This window comes from Scyliorhinus canicula, chromosome 12 (genome assembly GCF_902713615.1).
Source record: "Scyliorhinus canicula chromosome 12, sScyCan1.1, whole genome shotgun sequence".
Taxonomy (NCBI): domain Eukaryota; kingdom Metazoa; phylum Chordata; class Chondrichthyes; order Carcharhiniformes; family Scyliorhinidae; genus Scyliorhinus; species Scyliorhinus canicula.
In genome coordinates this window covers 25997853-26018161 of record NC_052157.1, presented here as the reverse complement: position 1 = coordinate 26018161, position 20309 = coordinate 25997853, and the positions used below count along the sequence as shown (strand labels likewise).

At 49.7% G+C, this 20309-nt stretch overlaps 1 protein-coding gene across 1 annotated transcript in view; it reads left to right on the top strand.

Moving 5' to 3' along the window:
- The window catches only part of LOC119975063 (WD repeat-containing protein 72-like), a 410282-nt gene that overhangs the window by 173144 nt on the left and 216829 nt on the right, over window positions 1-20309 (top strand). Inside the window, exon 15 of the mRNA XM_038814560.1 lies at window positions 6188-6414. Coding sequence (XP_038670488.1) covers window positions 6188-6414 — 227 coding nt within the window. The remainder of the gene's footprint in view (window positions 1-6187; window positions 6415-20309) is intronic.

Genomic DNA, 20309 nt, shown 5'->3' with positions numbered 1-20309 from the left:
TTGTACGGCTTTCTAAGGTGTGTATTTTACACACAATGCTTCGCAGGCCCAGTCCCTTGCTTTCAGTGAATAATGTGGCTGTTTAAATTTGATTCTGGCATTATTCAACAACTACTTAGTGTTGTAGAGCAATGAACTGCCGTGGAGTTCATGCAAATCTCTGAGTGGCAGAGGAGTTAAAGGGCTGGATTCTCCTTTTCAGCAGCTAAGTGCCAGTGCCAGCGGAGCATGTGTGGTCTTTTACAACCGGCAAATCGGCACAAACTCCCCCACACAGGTATATGCACCCCTCCCACACTCACAGACCCCAAACACATGCACACACACTACATACATTCAGACTACTCCACTCACCGCTCCATACACACATCCTATGCCCCAATATATAGGCACACCACACAAACGCCCCCACACTTACATGTGCGCCCCTTCACGATTTTGGCTGCCAAACAAACGCACAGTCACTGTGCTCCAATTGTGTAATCAAGGCTTCAAAGCTTTCTTGGATATTGCAATTGGTTTGATGTCTTTACAAGACTGATACTCAAAATGATAGATTGTCAGCAGAGACGACTGAGAGATTTTGCTAGGATTAACAGGGAGGCTATCTATGCTCAGTGTTGTTGAGAAATAAATCAGACAGTAATTTCCAGTATCTGAGTATGGTGCAATTAAACACAGAAATCAGGCGGTTGCTGTCCAGGTTGTCCTGCCCTTCCACAAGCTTTACATGGGCAGAGAGACACAAGCAGCAGCGTGAAATTATGGCCCTTACCCACTCGGTACTTTATAATTACACGGGGGAAATTTAGAGTTTGTTCATTCGAGTGCAAGGGAATTTTTAACCATATGGTAAGTTTAAATTCCTGCCAAACAGTTGCTGGTGGTGAAAATTTACAAGTGTGGCATCTCATTCATTCATCTTTTAATTATCGGTAATTTTTTTGAAAAATTAAACCTTTTTTTCTGTCTCTTTTATCTCACTTAATTGCCCCTCTCATTCCCTCTTTTTCTTTCCCGACCCAGCTTAACCCTGGCAGGTCAGATTTCCCAGACCTCAGGAGACCCATGTTTTAACTTGCAGTCCTTAGGTTTGACTCTGAAATTGATCCAGTGGATCTGGGCCTGGTGGGAGGTACAAAATGCAAAAGGAAATCTCAAACCCAAGCTCAACCTGTCTTGAAACCGTCCAATTTACCTTGCCCTGGACTATAGCAACTCCAGCAGATAAATCCAAAGCATACATGAGGTTAATTGCTTTTCCAGCAATGCTTGTGGGCTAAGAAGAGCAGGAATGCTTCCGTCCCGCTGATTGCATCCCAGCAAAAACATTTTAATTTTTTTTTTTAATTTAGCGTACCCAATTATTTTTTCCAATTAAGGGGCAATTTAGTGTGGCCAATCCACCTATCCTGCACATCTTTTTTGGGTTGTGGGGGCGAAACCCACGCAGACACGGGGAGAATGTGCAAACTCCACACGGACAGTGACCCAGGGCCGGGATTCGAACCCGGGTCCTCAGCGCCGTAGGCAACAATGCTAACCACTGTGCCACCGTGCTGCCCTTCCCAGCAAAAATATAACTGACCTCTTCCATCCCTGTATTTAAGAAACCCTGAGAAGAACTCTAACCCTGGTTGGAACTCCAGCCCCAAAAAGGAATGGTGCCTGCCTGGCTCTGTAATGATTCTTCCATCTGATCGGTTGAAGAGCGGCACCATTATATGCCTTGTTCACATAGGTACAGGATCCCTGTAGAGGGTGCTACGCTGCTATCACTGCTGACCACAAATCACAGTGGAGAGGCCCCCACAGATTTCAGAAGCTGGGAAACCTGCAATGACAGGCAGTGCTGCTCATTTTCTGGCAGTCGTAAATTCCAAGCCCTTATTTATCAAGCACTGATCTGAGACAGTTGGTAACTCAATCACTGTTTCCCCTTTGTGGTATAGACCCTCCTTCAGCCAACTTGACCATGTTTACCACTTATCAACCATTCTGTTTAACGGCATTGACAGCTTACGTGATTCTGCCGGGAGACCTTTTAGAAATTGGCAAAGTCACATTTCCTTATTGTAACAAGGAAACAATAAGGACTGTTTTGCGCTTTGTGATTAAGATCAATTGTTTTGTACACTTGTTTTCGTTGCTCGGATTGAAACGTATGTTTATAAGCTTAAACATTTTGAAAATGCATATCTTACAAAGCACTGCAACTGAATCGCGGGGATTATGACCTGTTGTTTACACTTTTTCCGACGAATTCATCGGTGTACCCAAGGCATTTTTTATTTTGGCAATAGAATCTGATAAATGAACAGATAAGGCTGGATTCTTCCACCCCGCCACCGCAAGATCGCCACGGGACACGAACCATGCGGTCCGTTGACCTCGGGCAGGAATTTCCAGTCGCCAGGCAAGCGCGGCCGGAGAATCCTGCTCATATTTTGTAATATTTGCCAGAATTTGGTCATCCTCATTGTTTTCCATGATTAAATGTTTTAAGGTGTTGTTGGTGAAAAAGGAACTGAAATGCCGCTGACTACGTTTTGTCATCCTATTTTGCCAATTTCCTGATGGCATCCTAACCCTGACTACGAATGACAATTAAGGGCTTGTTAATGGGTGTTGATTGGACATCGAATTATTTTCAGTATGGTTCGGTAAATTTTATTCCATTGCCTGTTGCTTCAGACTTGCATTGGAGTTATTTTGTCTTAACTGAAGAATGTAAGAATAGGAAGAGGAGTCGGCCTTCAGCCCTTGCTGTGCCATTTGGTCCGATCATTGCTGATCTATTATCTCAACTCCACTTCACCACACCTTCCCATATCCCTTAATCCCATTAAGGCGACCTCTGTCTTGAACATAACCGGCGACTATCCCCTGGAATAAATAACTGCAAAGATCCATAAACCTTTGAGCGAAGAAATTTCTCCTCATCTTAATCCTAAACGGCGCAGTGGTTAGCACTGGTGCCTCACGGCGCTGAGGTCCCAGGTTCGATCCCGGCTCTGGGTCACTGCCCGTGTGAAGTTTGCACGTCCTCCCTGTGTTTGCGTGGGTTTCTCCCCCACAACCCAAAGATGTGCAGGGTAGGTGGATTTGCCACACTAAATTGCCCCTTAATAGAAAAAAATGAATTGGGTACTCTAAATTTATTAAAAACTAATCTTAGTCCTAAATATCCAAAATGCCTTATCCTGAAACTGTGACTTCTTGTTCTAAATTCTGCAGCCATGGGTAACATCCTCCCAGCATCTCCTCATCAAGTCCTTTAAGAATGTTGTATGTTTCATTGGGGCCACTTCTCATCATTATAAATTCTAGGGAAGATGGGTTGAATTTACACCATCTCTCCTTGAAGGACAATCCCCTCATCCTAGAAATCAGGCTAGTGAACTTCACGATCAAGGCATTGATGGCTGTTGAGGCTGCAATATTTGCTCATAACTCAGTCCTCTTAATCTCAGGATTCTTCTTCACTTGCCATCTTTTAAATCATAAAATGTCTCCCATGCGGCATAGTGACCAGAGATGGACACAGTGCTTGAGCTGTGGCCTGACCAGAGGACTGTACAGTATTAGCACAACATTCACTATGTAGAATCCACCTGTGGGATGTTGCTTGTTTCTTTTTTATGCTGTTCTACGGTCAGATTACCTTTTACCACTGCCAAGTGAACATAGAACAGTACAGCACAGTACAAGCCCTTCAGCCCACGATGTTGTGCCGGCCATTTATCCTAATCTAAGATCAACCTAACCTACACCCCTTCAACTCACTGCTGTTTGTGTACCTGCCCAAGAGTCACTTCTGTCCAAGAGTCACTTAAATGTCCCTAATGACTGCCTCCAACACCTCTGCTAGCAGTGCATTTCACGCACCCACCACTCTCTGTGTAAAGAGCCTACCTCTGACATCTCCCCTATACCTTCCTCCAATTACCTTAAAATTATGTCCCCTCGTCCTGGGGAAAAGTCTCTGGCTATCCACACTATCCATGCCTCTCATCACCTTGTACACCTCTATGAAGTCACTTCTCTTCCTTCTTCGCTCCAGTGAAATGCCCTAGCTCCCTCAACCTTTCTTCATAAGACATGTCCTCCAGTCCAGGCAGCATCCTGGTAAATCTCCTCTGCACCCTCCCCAAAGCATCCACACCCTTCCTCTCATGAGGCGGCCAGAACTGGACACAATATTCCAAATGTGGTCTAACCAGGGTTTTATAGAGCTGCAGCAAAACCTCACGGCTCTTAAACTCAATCCCCCTGTTAATGGTGTAAATGTAAAGTGAGCTGCATACATACTTCTAAATTGTGAGGCATGCAAAGGTAAAATTAGCCAATAGAAGAAATATGTAAATTGCAAAGTGGGAGGAGCTGTTAAGTGCATTAAGGACATATATTTGTAAGCTATAATGTTAAAAATGTCACCTCTTGTCAATTTTCATTTGAGATCGGAGGCAGCGTTTGCAACATTACAGCCCAATCGTTTGAGGCTGGAGAGTGCACTGTTTACGGGACCAACTGAACTATAAATAACACAAGTTTTGTTCTGGTGGGGTGACAGAAGAATCTCATGCTGAAGTGGCGAATCACGATAAATTGGAGCATTAAAATTTTACGAGATTTAAGAGTGTATGTTAGGAGATGTTTATTGAGCAATAACACTGCTAGCACTATTTTCCCCAACTCTACCTTTTGTGTAAGTTATCTCCTTAAATCCACCAATGATGCACATCCAACAAAGGTACACATTGCATCCAACAATGATCTTTATTATTGTCTAATGCACCAGACCTGTTCCCAGGGCTCTAGTATGAGCATTCTTAGGCTGACCATTAAGAAGTCTGTGATAAAATATACTTGGTGCTCCGATAATTCCCTTTTTATGTTTGTACTCATCACGGTGAAGGATGTTGATGTTGGAAAAGGGTGATATTGGACATTGAAACTTGAGGCTGAGCTCCTTTTACCTTGCCCCATTAATGGCACTCAACATTCCTGCTGTGATAACTTTTAGCAAGAAGGTAGTGGCCCTCTTTTTTTTAGGTTTCTGCAAACCTTGCTAAGGACCTTTAATGAGAAAATGAGAAAATCATGTACCATTGCAATCAAATGGATGCATGCCATTTAGTTACAGAACAAATCAATGGTTACTGAACTTAACAAAAGAGAAGATTATGGCCTAGATTTTGCAGTGATAATGACAGTGAAACTGTCTGTTAAATGTTATTACCCCTGTAGCTTTGGGGGCCCACACGTGCACGGAATAACATGAAATCCGTAAGTTGCTGTCCAGAAGGTGTGCTGTAGCCTGAACGATAGGAACGTTTTATAAATCTATTTTATTACTCAGAAATGGGACCCGCTGGGTGTTCTGTGGCAAGATGAGAAAGGAAAAGAAATTTGGATTTTATTTTGCAAGAATACAATGTAACAACTATTAGATTCTACCTGAAATCAAGTTTTGATTTAGTGTGAAATTTCCCTGGGAAGATCTTCACAGGGAGTGCACATTGTAGCAGAGATAGGGCTATGACATGATAATCCCTATTCCTGACCTGTACTGCCTGAATTGCAAATGAAGCCCCTCAAAATCTCCCACTTACCATACCCCATGACATAAACTCCTGAAATGAGAAGAGGCTTGTGAGCTCATTGTGGTCCACCACAGCACAATAGGCATTTTTGTTGTTGAGTTTGCATAGCCGATAGACCAAATTGCGGAGCAGACTCGAGGGGCCAAGTGGCCTCTGTGGTAGTCACCACTATATTAGATGTAGTAACTGTATATTAGATGTAGTACGGTAAGGCTCCTGTACTAGACGTACAGGGGTAAATCCCTGCCTGCTGGTTCCACCCAGTAGGCGGCGTATAAATGTGTGTGCACACCGGAGCTGCTCCCATTCTGGTCGCAGCTGCAGGAGGCCACACATCTTTGCTCAATAAAGCCTCAATTATTCTCTACTCTCATCTTTGTAGTAATTGATAGTGCATCAGCCTAATTCTGCTCCTATGTCTTATGGTCTAATCAGTCCGTTAGCCTAAAACAGTGTTCTTCCCGCCCTCTCCCCCCCCCCCCCCCCCCAGTGATGGCAAGTACAATGGGAAGAAAGTAAGCAAGAGCTGTCTGTGTGAAAATGCCTTGTTTTTATATTTCCAATGTTCTTAACCCCGGTAGGTACGCTTGATCGACATGAGACTGGTGATGTAGCAAAGGCGATCATTGGTTCCTGTGACGACGCATCATCAACATTCATGAATGTTATGGATTCTGTATCCCTGGGAGTTAGACCTTTTGATCCAGTCAAGAAGAAGAACACCAACTACAAACAATCTGGTTCTTTCAAATTCAGCACCTCTCCACCTGCATTCCAAACCACAGAAAGCTCCAAGTCTTCAGAGAAGGTAACTATTTAAATAGAGGTAACTCATTCTCTTATGTTTCTATAATGAAGGTTTTATTGAGTTTGCATTCGATGAGCAAACTCATCCTTGCGCTAATGCCAGGATGTTGAATGTGAATGGATAGATTTAGTAAACACCCTGACATGGGGCTGGTTTAGCACAGTGGGCTAAACAGTTGGCTTGTAATGCAGATCAAGTCCAGCAACGCGGGTTGAATTCCCATACCAGCCTCCCCAAACAGGCGCCGGAATGTAGCGACTCGGGGCTTTTCACAGTAACTTCATTTGAAGCCTACTTGTGATAATAAGCGATTATTATTAGAACATAAGAACAGAAGAACTAGGAGCAGGAGTAGGCCATCTGGTCCCTCGAGCCTGCTCCGCCATTCAATGAGATCATGGCTGATCTTTTGTGGACTCAGCTCCACTTTCCGGCCCGAACACCATAACCCTTAATCCCTTTATTCTTCAAAAAACTATCTATCTTTACCTTAAAAACATGTAATGAAGGAGCCTCAACTGCTTCACTGGGCAAGGAATTCCATAGATCCACAACCCTTTGGGTGAAGATGTTCCTCCTAAACTCAGTCCTAAATCTACTTCCCCTTATTTTGAGGCTATGTCCCCTAGTTCTGCTTTCACCCGCCAGTGGAAACAACCTGCCCGCATCTATCCTATCTATTCCCTTCATAATTTTAAATGTTTCTATAAGATCCCCCCATATCCTTCTAAATTCCAACGAGTACAGTCCCAGTCTACTCAACCTCTCCTCATAATCCAACCCCTTCAGGTCTGGGATTAACCTAGTGAATCTCCTCTGCACACCCTCCAGTGCCAGTACGTCCTTTCTCAAGTAAGGAGACCAAAACTGAACACAATACTCCAGGTGTGGCCTCACTAACACCTTATACAATTGCAACATAACCTCCCTAGTCTTAAACTCCAAGGTTGTTTACTTGTAAGAAGAAAGTCTGTAGTTAGGAAGAGATAACAGCCCTGGGTTTGGGTGAAAGTTTAATAATAAATCTATGGAGTCAAAATGGGAATTTTCCACAATTTTCTGTGTACTGACTTACGATACAAACTGTGGGGATCTGTGACTTAGAGGAGAGAGCTGCATTAGAATGCTGTCCCCGCGAGAGCTGTATTAGAATTGAGAACTGTATTAGAGCGGAGGGCTGTATTAGAACTGAGAGCTGTATTAGAGCAGAGAGCTGTATTAGAGCGGAGGGCTGTATTAGAACTGAGAGCTGTATTAGAGCTGAGAGCTGTATGGGAGCGGAGAGCTGTATGAGAGCGGAGAGCTGTATTAGAGCAGAGAGCTGTATGAGAGCGGAGAGCAGTGTGAGAGCGGAGAGCTGTATTCGAGCGGAGAGCTGTATGGGAGCGGAGTGCAGTATTAGAGCAGAGAGCTGTATTAGAACTGAGAGCTGTATGGGAGCGGAGAGCTGTATTCGAGCGGAGAGCTGTATTAGAGCAGAGAGCTGTATTAGAGCAGAGAGCTGTATTAGAGCGGAGAGCTGTATGGGAGCGGAGAGCTGTATTAGAGCAGAGAGCTGTATTAGAGCAGAGAGCTGTATGGGAGCGGAGAGCTGTATTAGAACTGAGAGCTGTATTAGAGCGGAGAGCTGTATGAGAGCAGAGAGCTGTATTAGAGCGGAGAGCTGTATTAGAGCGGAGAGCTGTATTAGAGCAGAGAGCTGTATTAGAGCGGAGAGCTGTATTGGAGCGGAGAGTTGTATGAGAGCGGAGTGCTGTATTAGAGCGGAGAGCTGTATTAGAGCGGAGAGCTGTATTAGAGCAGAGAGCTGTATGAGAGCGGAGAGCTGTATTAGAGCGGAGAGCTGTATTAGAGCGGAGAGCTGTATTGGAGCGGAGAGTTGTATGAGAGCGGAGTGCTGTATTAGAGCGGAGAGCTATATTAGAGCGGAGAGCTGTATTAGAGCAGAGAGCTGTATGAGAGCGGAGAGCTGTATTAGAGCGGAGAGCTGTATTAGAGCTGAGAGCTGTATTAGAGCGGAGTGCTGTATTAGAGCGGAGAGCTGTATTAGAGCAGAGAGCTGTATTAGAGCGGAGAGCTGTATTAGAGCGGAGAGCTGTATTAGAGCGGAGAGCTGTATGAGAGCGGAGAGCTGTATGAGAGCGGAGAGCTGTATGAGAGTGGACGGCTGTATTAGAGCGGAGTGCTGTATGAGAGCGGAGAGCTGTATTAGAGCGGAGTGCTGTATGAGAGCGGAGAGCTGTATGAGAGCGGAGAGCTGTATGAGAGTGGACGGCTGTATTAGAGCGGAGTGCTGTATGAGAGCAGAGAGCTGTATTAGAGCGGAGAGCTGTATGAGAGCGGAGAGCTGTATGAGAGCGGATAGCTGTATTAGAGCGGAGAGTTGTATGAGAGCGGAGAGCTGTATGAGAGCGGAGAGCTGTATGAGAGCGGAGAGCTGTATGAGAGCGGAGAGCTGTATTAGAGCGGAGAGCTGTATGAGAGCAGAGAGCTGTATGAGAGCGGAGAGCTGTATGAGAGCGGAGAGCTGTATGAGAGTGGACGGCTGTATTAGAGCGGAGTGCTGTATGAGAGCAGAGAGCTGTATTAGAGCGGAGAGCTGTATGAGAGCGGAGAGCTGTATGAGAGCGGATAGCTGTATTAGAGCGGAGAGTTGTATGAGAGCGGAGAGCTGTATGAGAGCGGAGAGCTGTATGAGAGCGGAGAGCTGTATGAGAGCGGAGAGCTGTATTAGAGCAGAGAGCTGTATGGGAGCGGAGAGCTGTATGAGAGCGGAGAGCTGTATTAGAGCGGAGAGCTGTATGAGAGCAGAGAGCTGTATTAGAGCGGAGAGCTGTATTAGAGCGGAGAGCTGTATTAGAGCAGAGAGCTGTATGGGAGCGGAGAGCTGTATGAGAGCGGAGAGCTGTATTAGAGCGGAGAGCTGTATGAGAGCAGAGAGCTGTATTAGAGCAGAGAGCTGTATGAGAGCGGACGGCTGTATTAGAACTGAGAGCTGTATGAGAGCAGAGAGCTGTATGGGAGCGGAGAGCTGTGTGAGAGCGGAGAGCTGTATTAGAGCGGAGAGTTGTATGAGGGTGGTGAGCTGTATTAGAGCGGAGTGCTGTATGAGAGCGGAGAGCTGTATTAGAACTGAGAGCTGTATTAGAGCAGAGAGCTGTATGAGAGCGGAGAGCTGTATGAGAGCGGAGAGCTGTATGAGAGCAGAGAGCTGTATTAGAGCAGAGAGCTGTATTAGAACTGGAAGCTGTATTAGAGCGGAGAGCTGTATTAGAGCGGAGTGCTGTATGAGAGCGGAGAGCTGTATTAGAACTGAGAGCTGTATTAGAGCAGAGAGCTGTATGAGAGCGGAGAGCTGTATGAGAGCTCTCCGCTGTATGAGGACGGAGGGTTGTATTAGAGCGGAGAGCTGTATTAGAGCGGAGAGCTGTATTAGAACTGAGAGCTGTATTAGAGCGGAGAGCTGTATGGGAGCGGAGAGCTGTATGGGAGCGGAGAGCTGTATTAGAGCGGAGAGCTGTATGAGGACGGAGAGCTGTATTAGAGCGGAGAGCTGTATGGGAGCGGAGAGCTGTATGGGAGCGGAGAGCTGTATGAGAGCTCTCCGCTGTATGAGGACGGAGAGCTGTATTAGAGCGGAGAGCTGTATTAGAACTGAGAGCTGTATTAGAGCGGAGAGCTGTATGGGAGCGGAGAGCTGTATTAGAGCTGAATTAGAGGAGAGTACTACTTCACAGGTTTCTCTAGGGTAGTTCCCCATGCTTGAATCATGAATAAAAAATTTTTAAATGTATTTTATTCCAGAATAATACAAAAGGAAACAAAATTTAAACATTTTGGGGAACAAACTCCCCAACACACAACTATACAGTTTGCACAAGTCTTTCCCTTTTTCACCACTCTCCCCTCCCCACGACAAACAGCTCCTCAGGCAAGGTCACTAACATTCCCCACCTTGCCTCAAAGACCACCGCTGAACCCCTTCATCCATACTTGATCTTTTCCAACCAAAGAAAGTCAGAAAAGTCCCCCAGCCAAGCCGTCATCCTCGGAGGCCTTGCTGACCGCCACTCCTTCAGAATTCTTCGCCGAGCAGTCAGAGAAACAAAGGCCACAATATCGGTCTCCCCCCCCCTTCCCCCAATCACATATCTCCCCCCTGGGTCCCTCACTTCCTCGTGCTCAAAAGCCCCATTTTCTTCCTCATCAAAATTGCCACCCCAGTGAATTTGAATCAAACCCGGAGTGGAAAACCTGACCCGCCCATCCCTTCCTCAGTCTAACCTGGTCCTTCACATGTAGGTGCGTCTCCTGCAGAAAGACCACCTCCACTTTTAAACTCCTTTGGTGCACAAAGACCTGAAATCTTTTCATCCGTCCATTGAACCCTTGCACGTTCCATGTTATCAGCCTTTGCGGGGGCTTACGCCTCCATTCCTCCCTACCATCCGCCATCCTCCCCTTTCGACTCTACCTCTGTTAATTTCATCCTGTACCTGGCCCATCCAAGATGGACACTAACCATGTTTCTTCTCCAACCTCACCAGGTTGCATCACCCCCCCATCCCCCCATGGCCACCTAACCCGGCCTCCTCTCGCACCTCACTTCTGTTCACCAGCATTACCTGCCAGCGTAGCAACTCCTGCCCAAAGGCTCCTCCTACTGACCCCTTCCCCCGCCCTCACCTCATTGTTCTGCGAATAAGGCTCCCTGCAGACCGCATCCCCCCCCCCCCCCACCCAAAAACTCATCTCAAACGGCAGGTCACCTCCCCCAAAGACAAACAAAAAGAAAAAACACAGCCACAGGCAGGAGGAGGTGGGATGGGGACAGCAGTTCCCTTACAAACTTTTCATCCCTACTACTCTTTGTCGACCCAACAGAAAAATGAAAAAACCCTCCAAATCGGAGGAAATGAAAGACCCCCTCCCTCCAATCCCCACTCTACCCCTATTACTTCAAAGTGCGAGCACCTCCGTCGCCCAGAATTGTTCAGTTCTTCCCAGTTTATGCTCCTTGATAAAACCATTGGCCGCTTCTGGGGTCTCAAAATAGTATTCCGGCCATCACCTATAGTTGTGCCGGGTAGAGCACCCCTTGGCCCTGTTGAGACCCGAATGCCTTTTTGCCAGCTCAGCTCCAATGTCCTGGTATATTTGGACTTTGTTCTCCTCCCATTCGCAGTTGCGCTTCTCCCTGGCCCACTGCAGATGCTTCCCTTTCTCCAAGAACATGTGGAGTCTCACAATCACCGCCCGCGGTGGCTCCCCTGCTCTAGGCTTCTGCCTCAGAGACCTTTGTGCTCTGTCCACCTCTTGTCCGGCGCCCCCTCCACCACCAGCCCCGCCAGCATATCTTTGGGTTGTGGGAGCGAAACCCACGCAAGCACGGGGAGAATGTGCAAACTCCACACGGACAGTGACCCAGAGCCGGGATCTGGGATCTTGGAGCCGTGCTGCCCCTTCCTTTACCACCTTCTGCCGGGTTTGATAACCAGCAGACATACCACTCCTGGGGGAACCTCTCCTCTGACCTTCAGTTCCACTTTTCTGACAAAGTTACACCCATTTTCAGGTAAAAAGAGCTCTTTTCTACGCCTTCAAGCAGGAGCCAACCTGTGTGCGACCATTCACACCATGGCTGCCACTGGAAGCCCCTTGAATCATGAATACATGATTGTAACCTGTCCCCGGATCTTCTCTGGTTAGTTCTCAGGGGCTGGTTTAGCACACTGGGCTAAATCGCTGGTTTTTAAAGCAGACCAAGGCAGGCCAGCAGCACGGTTCAATTCCCGTACCAGCCTCCCCGAACAGGCGCCGGAATGTGGCGACTGGGGGCTTTTCACAGTAACTTCATTGAAGCCTACTCGTGACAATAAGCGATTTTCATTTCATTTTCAAAGGAATCCACCACCGTACCAAAAAGATTTGACATCAGGTTCAATTAAAGCAAAATATTAATGTTTTACATCCCCCTCCCCACCAATAATATATGCTTCATTTGACTTGCTTTCAGGAAGTTCCCTGACGTGTTATCTACAGAGGTAAAGACTTGCTAAGATAATTGAATATGACTAGTTTATCTTTTCTATGGCTCCAAAAGATGGGTTCAGCAATGTAGGGTGCTCCCCTGCTAACCTGGCATGTTCCCTCATGCTACCACCTTGAATACGCAATTGTAGCTGTAGATATAGTGTGGAAATTTATCAGTGGTTATAACCACTTGTAAATTTCAGGTTGCGCATAGAAACAGGACTCTTTTTACAGGTATAAAACAATTAAAGATAAAATGCATCACTTGGTGTGTGATAGACATGCCTGAGGTGCAGCATTATCAAGTTTACATGTCCCAAAGGCACTGCTCATATTGAATTAGAGAATATGCTAGTTTATAAGTACGACCCCTTTTAAGATTAGAAGGTGCAATGCATCTGTGTTATTGAATTCCTATGATTGCCGTTGGTATATGTTCAGATCTATTAGAGGTCGTTTTTAATAAGGGTACTAAGCGCAGTTTGAGACTACAAACGTTCTGAATTCTGTTGCTGGGAATGTTTCATTGACCCGGATCTTTCAGCAAGAATAATGATGAGGCTAACAGCACTAGCTGTTATTGAGGGGTAAATCATGCAGCAACTTCCGGCACCTGCACATTTGTTGGTAAACACAGAATTCAGAAAGTTGTTGTCTGTGTTGCATTATTCCCCCACAAGCTTCATTCTCACCTATCTCTTCAGGAGACTCTGCATTTGTATATATGAAGGGCCTGAAATTGCAGAGCTTGTCCACTAGGTAGCCATTGAACATGCCTAAAAACATTCGGACTTGCCCATTCCAATGTAAATTATATTTTAAAACTCACAATCAGTCTTAATTATGGTCTCCAGCACTGAAAATTTACTTTTACAAGTGTGGATCCTCATCCCTTGATATTTTAGTTATTATTGGACAATTTCAAAAATGAAACAAATAGAATTATTATTTTTAACTTTCTTTCCATCTCTTTCATCCTCTCTTTCTCTTAATCCCATCTTTTTTTGACCCTTTATTTTTCTTTCTACATCTGACTTGGCATTGGATCAAATATTTTGACTCACGCTTCCTGGTTTAGGTTCTGCATTACTCAGAAAGGGTTCTTCAATCTGATTGGCTTTGGTGGGTCACTGTTGCTTGCCTTTTCAGACAGGCCTTTGTAGCGTGTGAAGTACTAATCCATTCTCCAATAACCACAAGTCACAGTGGAAGGGCCCACAAGGTCTGGGGGCAAATGCAAATGGTTTATATATGCTGAACCCCATAGGTTTGCCACCTACTGTGGGCCGCAAGGTAACACAGTGGTTGGCACTGTAGCTTCACAGTGCCAGGATCCCGGGTTCGATTCGCGGCTTGGGTCATTGTCTGTGCGGAGTCTGCACGTTTTCGCCCTGTCTGCGTGGGTTTCCTCCGGGTGCTCCGGTTTTCTCCCACAAGTCCCGAAAGACGGCTTGTTAGGTGAATTGGACATTCTGAATTCTCCCTCTGTGTACCCAAACAGGCACTGGAGTGTGGCGACTAGGGGCTTTTCACAGTAACTTCATTGCATTTTTAATGTAAACCTACTTGTGACACTAATGAAGATTATTATTATTGTTACTGCAGAATTGGGACCAATTTCCATTACAATTGATTTTCCTTCCCTTTCTTTTTAAATACTTTCAAATAAGTGTGACTCAAAATTTATACAGTAAAATGTGACTCATGACAGTTTCATTTTTATATCTTATACAAACTTATATTCCATGGCACTGCTTATTGTATATTAGTGGGCATGTGGGCTGGAGCATGATACCATTACATACTGCAGAAATATGTTTGTGTGAATTTTTAGAGCTGAAGAGTTTAATTGTAAAGAATTGTCGAAATAATTATTGATTACATCATCTTTATAATCTTTAAGCAAGAATGTTGGGGTCACTCAGAGTTTAATTGCTATGTAGTTAGGAAATTTTGTGGATTGCAATTCTCAGTGCTGGAAAGCATTTATAATCACAGGGCAGGATTCTCTGATAATCGGCGCAATGGCCGGGACCCGGCGCCAGAAACGGCGCGGATCAATCCGGCGTCGGGCCCCCTCCCAAACAGCGCAAATTCTCCAGCCCGGAATGGGCTAGTCGCGATGTGACGCCATTTACGATGGCGACACCCGCCGCAGATGCGCGGCGTCATTGACGCCAGGCGGCGTCACAGCACAAAAGACGCCGCCACCACCCCCCCGCCCCGGAGACCCGACATGATGGCCGCCCGCCGCGCAGCCCCGAGTTTCCAGGAGCGCGACATCGAGGTGCTCCTGGACGCTGTAGAGCAGAGGAGGGAGGCCCTATACCCCGGACACGGCCGCAGGGTTTTCCTACGCCTCAGCCGGCGCCCGTGGAGGGAGGTGGCAGAGGCCGTCAGTGCTGTGGCTGCAACACCAAGGATAGGCGCACAATGCCACAAGAAGGTGAATGACCTCGTCAGGGCAGCCAGGGTGAGTAACCCCCCCCGCCCCGATGTGCGGCACACCCCCATGTGCAACCACCCTAATGTGCGACATAGCTATGCCAATATACGCACAACCGCTGGCCTGCATGTATATCCCTGCCTAACACTGTTGCCCTTTATCCCTGACACCCACCCGCCTGCCCCCCCTCCCCCCACAGGAGAAGCACGCACACAACAACAGGGAGCGTCAGAGGACCGGAGGGGGCCCAGCTGATGAGAGACCACTCACCGTTCATGAGGAGAGGGCCCTGGAACTGGCAGGCGGACCCGAGGACCGGGAGGTTGCCGATGCAGAGGTCGGGGGCGCACCACCAAGTGAGACCCCCCATGGCCCATCCCCTTTCCCCCAATATCCCCCCTCCCCCAATATTCCCCCTCCTCCATAGCCCCCCACCCCATATCTCCCATATCCCCCTCCCCCATATCCCCCAATATCCCCCCTCCCCCATATCCCCCCTCCCCCACATGACCAATATACCTCCTCCCCATATCCCCAATATCTCCCTCCCCCATATCCCCAATATCCCCCAATAAACCCCCTCCCCATATCCCCCCTCCCACATACCCCCAATATATCTCCTCCCCATATCCCCAATATCCCCCGCTGCAAATCTCCCATACCCTCCAATCTCCCCCATATCCTCCCTCCCCCATATCCCCCTCCCCAAATACCCCATACCCTCCAATCTCCCCCTCCCCAAATCTCCCATACCCTCCAATATCCCCCCTTCCCCATATCCCCCTCCTCAAATCCCCCATACCCTCCAATCTCCCCCTCCCCCATATCCTCCCTCCCCAAATCTCCCATGCCCTCCAATATCCCCACTTCCCCATATCCCCCCTCCCCAAATCCCCCATAGCCTCCAATATCTCCCCTCCCCCATATCTCCCTCCCTCATTTCCCCCGATCACCGCCCATGTGTCTTTTTTTTAAAATAATTTTTATTGAAAGAATTTTTTACATGAAGATATTTACCCCAACTAACTATAAAATATTACAAAATATTCCCTCTTAACAAATATCCCCCCCCCCGCCCGAACTCGCGCGCGCGTTGTCCCTCCCCCCCTCCCCCCTCCCCCAAAAACAAACAAAGCAACAATCAACATCAAACATGAACTGCGAGCAAATTTGCCCGCATTTCAACCGTAAATAACCCACCACAACCGTTGTTGCCACCCCCCCTCCCCCCCCTCCCCTCCCCCCCGGGTTGCTGCTGCTGCGACCTCTGTACCCTATCTCTGAGCCAAAAAGTCGAGGAAAGGCTGCCACCGCCTGAAGAACCCTTGTACCGACCCTCTCAGGGCGAATTTGACCCTTTCCAACTGAATAAAGCTTGCCATGTCATTAATCCAAGTTTCCACGCTTGGAGGCCTCGCGTCCTTCCACTGTATTAGTATCCTTCTTCGAGCAACTAGGGACGCAAAGGCCAGTACTCCGGCCTCTCTCGCCTCCTGTACCCCCGGCTCCACCCCAACCCCAAAGATCGCAAGTCCCCATCCTGGTTTGACCCTGGATCCCACCACCCTCGACACCGTCCTTGCCACCCCCTTCCAGAACTCCTCCAGTGCCACCGCCCATGTGTCTAACCATGCATGTTGTATTGTGTATTACAGGACCAAACATCGAGGCACCTGTCTCCGCGGATGCCGACTGCCCGCAGGACGCCCCAGGGCGGCCATGAGATAGGGACAGGCCCAGCCCCTCCGGCATGCGTCGCCCGCAGGACACCCCAGAGCGACCACGTGGAAGGGACAGGGCTGGAGCAACACGGAGACATTGCCCCCGTCTCGTGCGCATATGGCAACGCAGGCGTGTGACACCCAGCGACGAGGGGGGCAGCCACAGGCCCCTGTCGCAGCCGAGCCTGGACACCCCTACCCAGGACACCACTACCCAGGACACCACTACCCAGGACACCACTACCCAGGACAGCCCTTTCGTGATGAGGCGTCTGGTACACTCACTGGTGTGCACAACACAGCCGTACCAGTACAGCAGGTGGAGGTAGGAGGACCAGAGGGGCCCGGAGGTCGGAGGGCATCCTGGCACAAACAAACATGTGCCGCCCAGATGGGTCCCGGGTTCCTGGAGTTACCACACCCACCCATAGACCCGATGCAGTCACCGAAACAGGGACAATAGAAGGGGGTGATGGCCGGCTTGTGGCGGCTGCAGACGCAGGTGGAGGAGTGCACCCGCGTCCAGGAACTAGGAGTGGTGCCAGTCATGCGTGCCACCCAGGCCGAAACCGCACAGGTGGCGTCCGCGGTGGAGGCACTGGGTGCGACGGTGTCAGACATGGGGAGCAGTATGCAAGGCTTGGGGCTTTCCGTGCAGGCGGCGTCTGTGGCCCAGGACATGGCTGCCCTCTCACAGGAAGCCATGAGCTAGCGGCAGATGGCAGAGGCGCTCAACGCCGTGGCCCTGTCTCAGCAGGCCATGGCCCAGTCTCTGCAGGCAGTGGCCCAGTCTCAGCAGGCCGTGGCCCTGTCTCAGCAGGCCATGGCCCAGTCTCTGCAGGCAGTGGCCCAGTCTCAGCAGGCAGTGGCCCAGTCTCAGCAGGCCGTGGCCCTGTCTCTGCAGGCAGTGGCCCAGTCTCAGCAGGCAGTGGCCCAGTCTCAGCAGGCCATCGCTGAGGGCATCGGTGCCATTGCCCATGTGCTGTCCGGCGGTCGCCCAGACGCAGACAGGGATGGCCAACTCCCTGAGTTCCATGGCTGCAAACTTGCAGACCCTTGTCGACACCGGGGGGGGGGGGGGCGTCGGATGGTTGGTCCATTCGCACCCCCGACCCATGTAGAGGCCCGTGGGCCATCGGGCACCCCGAGGGAGGAGGAGGTGCTGGGGCCCGTCCCCGGTCCCCCTGTAAGGGAGGTCCCGGAACACCGCGGCACCTTGGACACCCACCTTCCGTCCCAGGTGCATCTGATGGGCAACAGGCAGGACAGGTTGGCAGCTCGCCATCCCAGTCGCCCGAGCCGCAGCCTGGCCCATCTAGGCTGGGCCGCCCCAGGAAACGGCCGCCAAAGGGATCCCAAGTCACAGGGCAGGAATCACAGGAGTCCACCTCCAGTCCTGCTATAATGTCTGGGGCCCGTAATTACACACTGAGTAAGTTGGCACGGGTGCAGGGCACAGATGAGTTATAGGGGCTAGTGGACGTGTTTGGACTGTTTGTCATCAGAATCACTTTCACAGATACAAATCTGCCTTTGTGCTCTGTCCGAAGCGTGCGGGGATGTGGTGTGAGGTGAGCACCAGTGTGTGTGTGTGAGGGGTGGTATTACATCAGCCCCAAGTGAGTGTGTGCCCCCCCCGGGCCGCCCTTGCCATCCCCCCGGGCAGAGGAAGGGACCGTGAGCTGCAGTGTCACGGCCGACTGCAGGGATGGTCCGGGTGAAGGGTGGTACTGTGGCCATGGGTCAGACATTGTCCAACGATGTAGAGCCAGGGGCTCATCGCAGAGCGGGTCGTCATCATCCTCCGTGGCCTGAAATAGACATGCTTCCACCGGCAACAATGTGAGCCCAGCCCGTTGTGCCGCAGGTGGATCTGCAATGGAGGGATCCTGTGCACGCGGGTGGGGTGGGTTTGGTTGGTGGGTGGATGGGGGGGGTGTGGGTGGGTGGATGGGTGGTGAGGGTGGGTGTGGTTGGTGCGTGGGTGGGGGGGTGTGGGTGCGTGTGGTTGGTGCGTGGGTGGGGGGGTGTGTGTGGGTGTGGTTGGTGGATGGGTGGGAGGGGTGGTGAGGGTGGGTGTGGTTGGTGCGTGGGTGGGGGTGTGTGTGTGGGTGTGGTTGGTGGATGGGTGGGAGGGGTGGTGAGGGTGGGTGTGGTTGGTGCGTGGGTGGGGGGGTGTGGGAGGGTGTGGGTGGGAGGGGTGGTGAGGGTGGGTGTGGTTGGTGCGTGGGTGGGGGGGTGAGGATGGTGTGCTGGTGCCGTGGTGTGCGGTCTGTGCCCATACTCGGCTATTCCCACGCCTCCTAGTTAGTGAACCGGGCGGCTATCAGCCTGTCCTTTGCCCGCTGGCCCAGCCGGTAACGGTGGGCAGCCTCCCGCCCATGTCCAGCCAGCCTATCCTGACCATTGCCCCCATCCTCCTCATCTGGGGAGGACTGCACCTCGTCCTACTGCTCCTCCACTCCCCCCTCCTCTGCCTGTGGCACATTGCCCCTCTGCTGGGCTACGTTGTGCAGGATGCAGCACATCACAATGATGCGGCCGACCCTATCTGGTGGGTATTGGAGGGCCCCTCCAGAGATGTCCAGGCACCTGAAACGCATTTTTAGCAGGCCAAAGCACCTCTCTGTCACACCCCTGGTCGCTGCAGGGGCATCGTTGTAGCTGTTCTCCGTGTCAGTCTGTGGCCTCCGTATAGGCATCATCAGCCACGACCGCAACGGGTAACCCCTGTCGCCCAGCAACCAGCCACTCTGCCGGGGTTGGCGTCCCTCGAACATGCCGGGGATGTAAGACTCCGCCAATACGTATGAGTCATGTACACTTCCCGGGTACCGGGCGCAGATAGATGTGCAGGATCATCATGCGGTGGTTGCAGACCACCTGAATGTTCATGGAATAGGTCCCCCTCCTATTGGTGAACACGGGCCTGTCATCTGCAGGTGGCTACACGGCGACGTGCATCCCATTGATCGCGCCCTGGACCATGGGAAACCCGGCCACGGCAGCGAAGCCCGCTGCCCGGGCATCCTGGCTGGCCCGGTCCATAGGGAACTGGATGTAGCAGTCTGCAATGGCATATAGAGCGTCTGTCACTGCCCGGATGCACTGGTGCACCGATGCCTGCGAGATGCTGGACAGGTCCCCACTCGGCGCCTGGAATGACCCCTTTCACTCCAACAACGCCCTGGTCTGCATCACCTACCCCCATGTGCAAACTCTTCCATTCTTCTTTTCTCCTTTGTGCATCTATTATTGTTTGTCTCATCTACTCGCTGTGGTAGTACGTTGCACTTTCTAACTGCTCTCTAGGTAAAGAAACTTCTCCAGAATTCCCTGTTGGAGTTATCAATTTAGCAATTTACACTCGAAGCCCGGAAGTAGCAGAGATTTTAGGATGGTGCTACATCCATTATAAGCAGTTTGTATTAGATTACTAACTGATGTCCCGGAGGATATTGCTCAAGGTATGTCAGATGATGTGCCGTTTGATAAAATAGGAGTTTTATACAATGAGGGGATTGAGGGTGATTTAGAGATGTGGATCAGAAATTGGCTAGTTGAAAGAAGACAGAGAGTGGTAGTTGATGGGAAATGTTCAGAATGGAGTTCAGTTACGAGTGGCGTACCACAAGGATCTGTTCTGGGGCCGTTGCTGTTTGTCATTTTTATAAATGACCTAGAGGAGGGCGCAG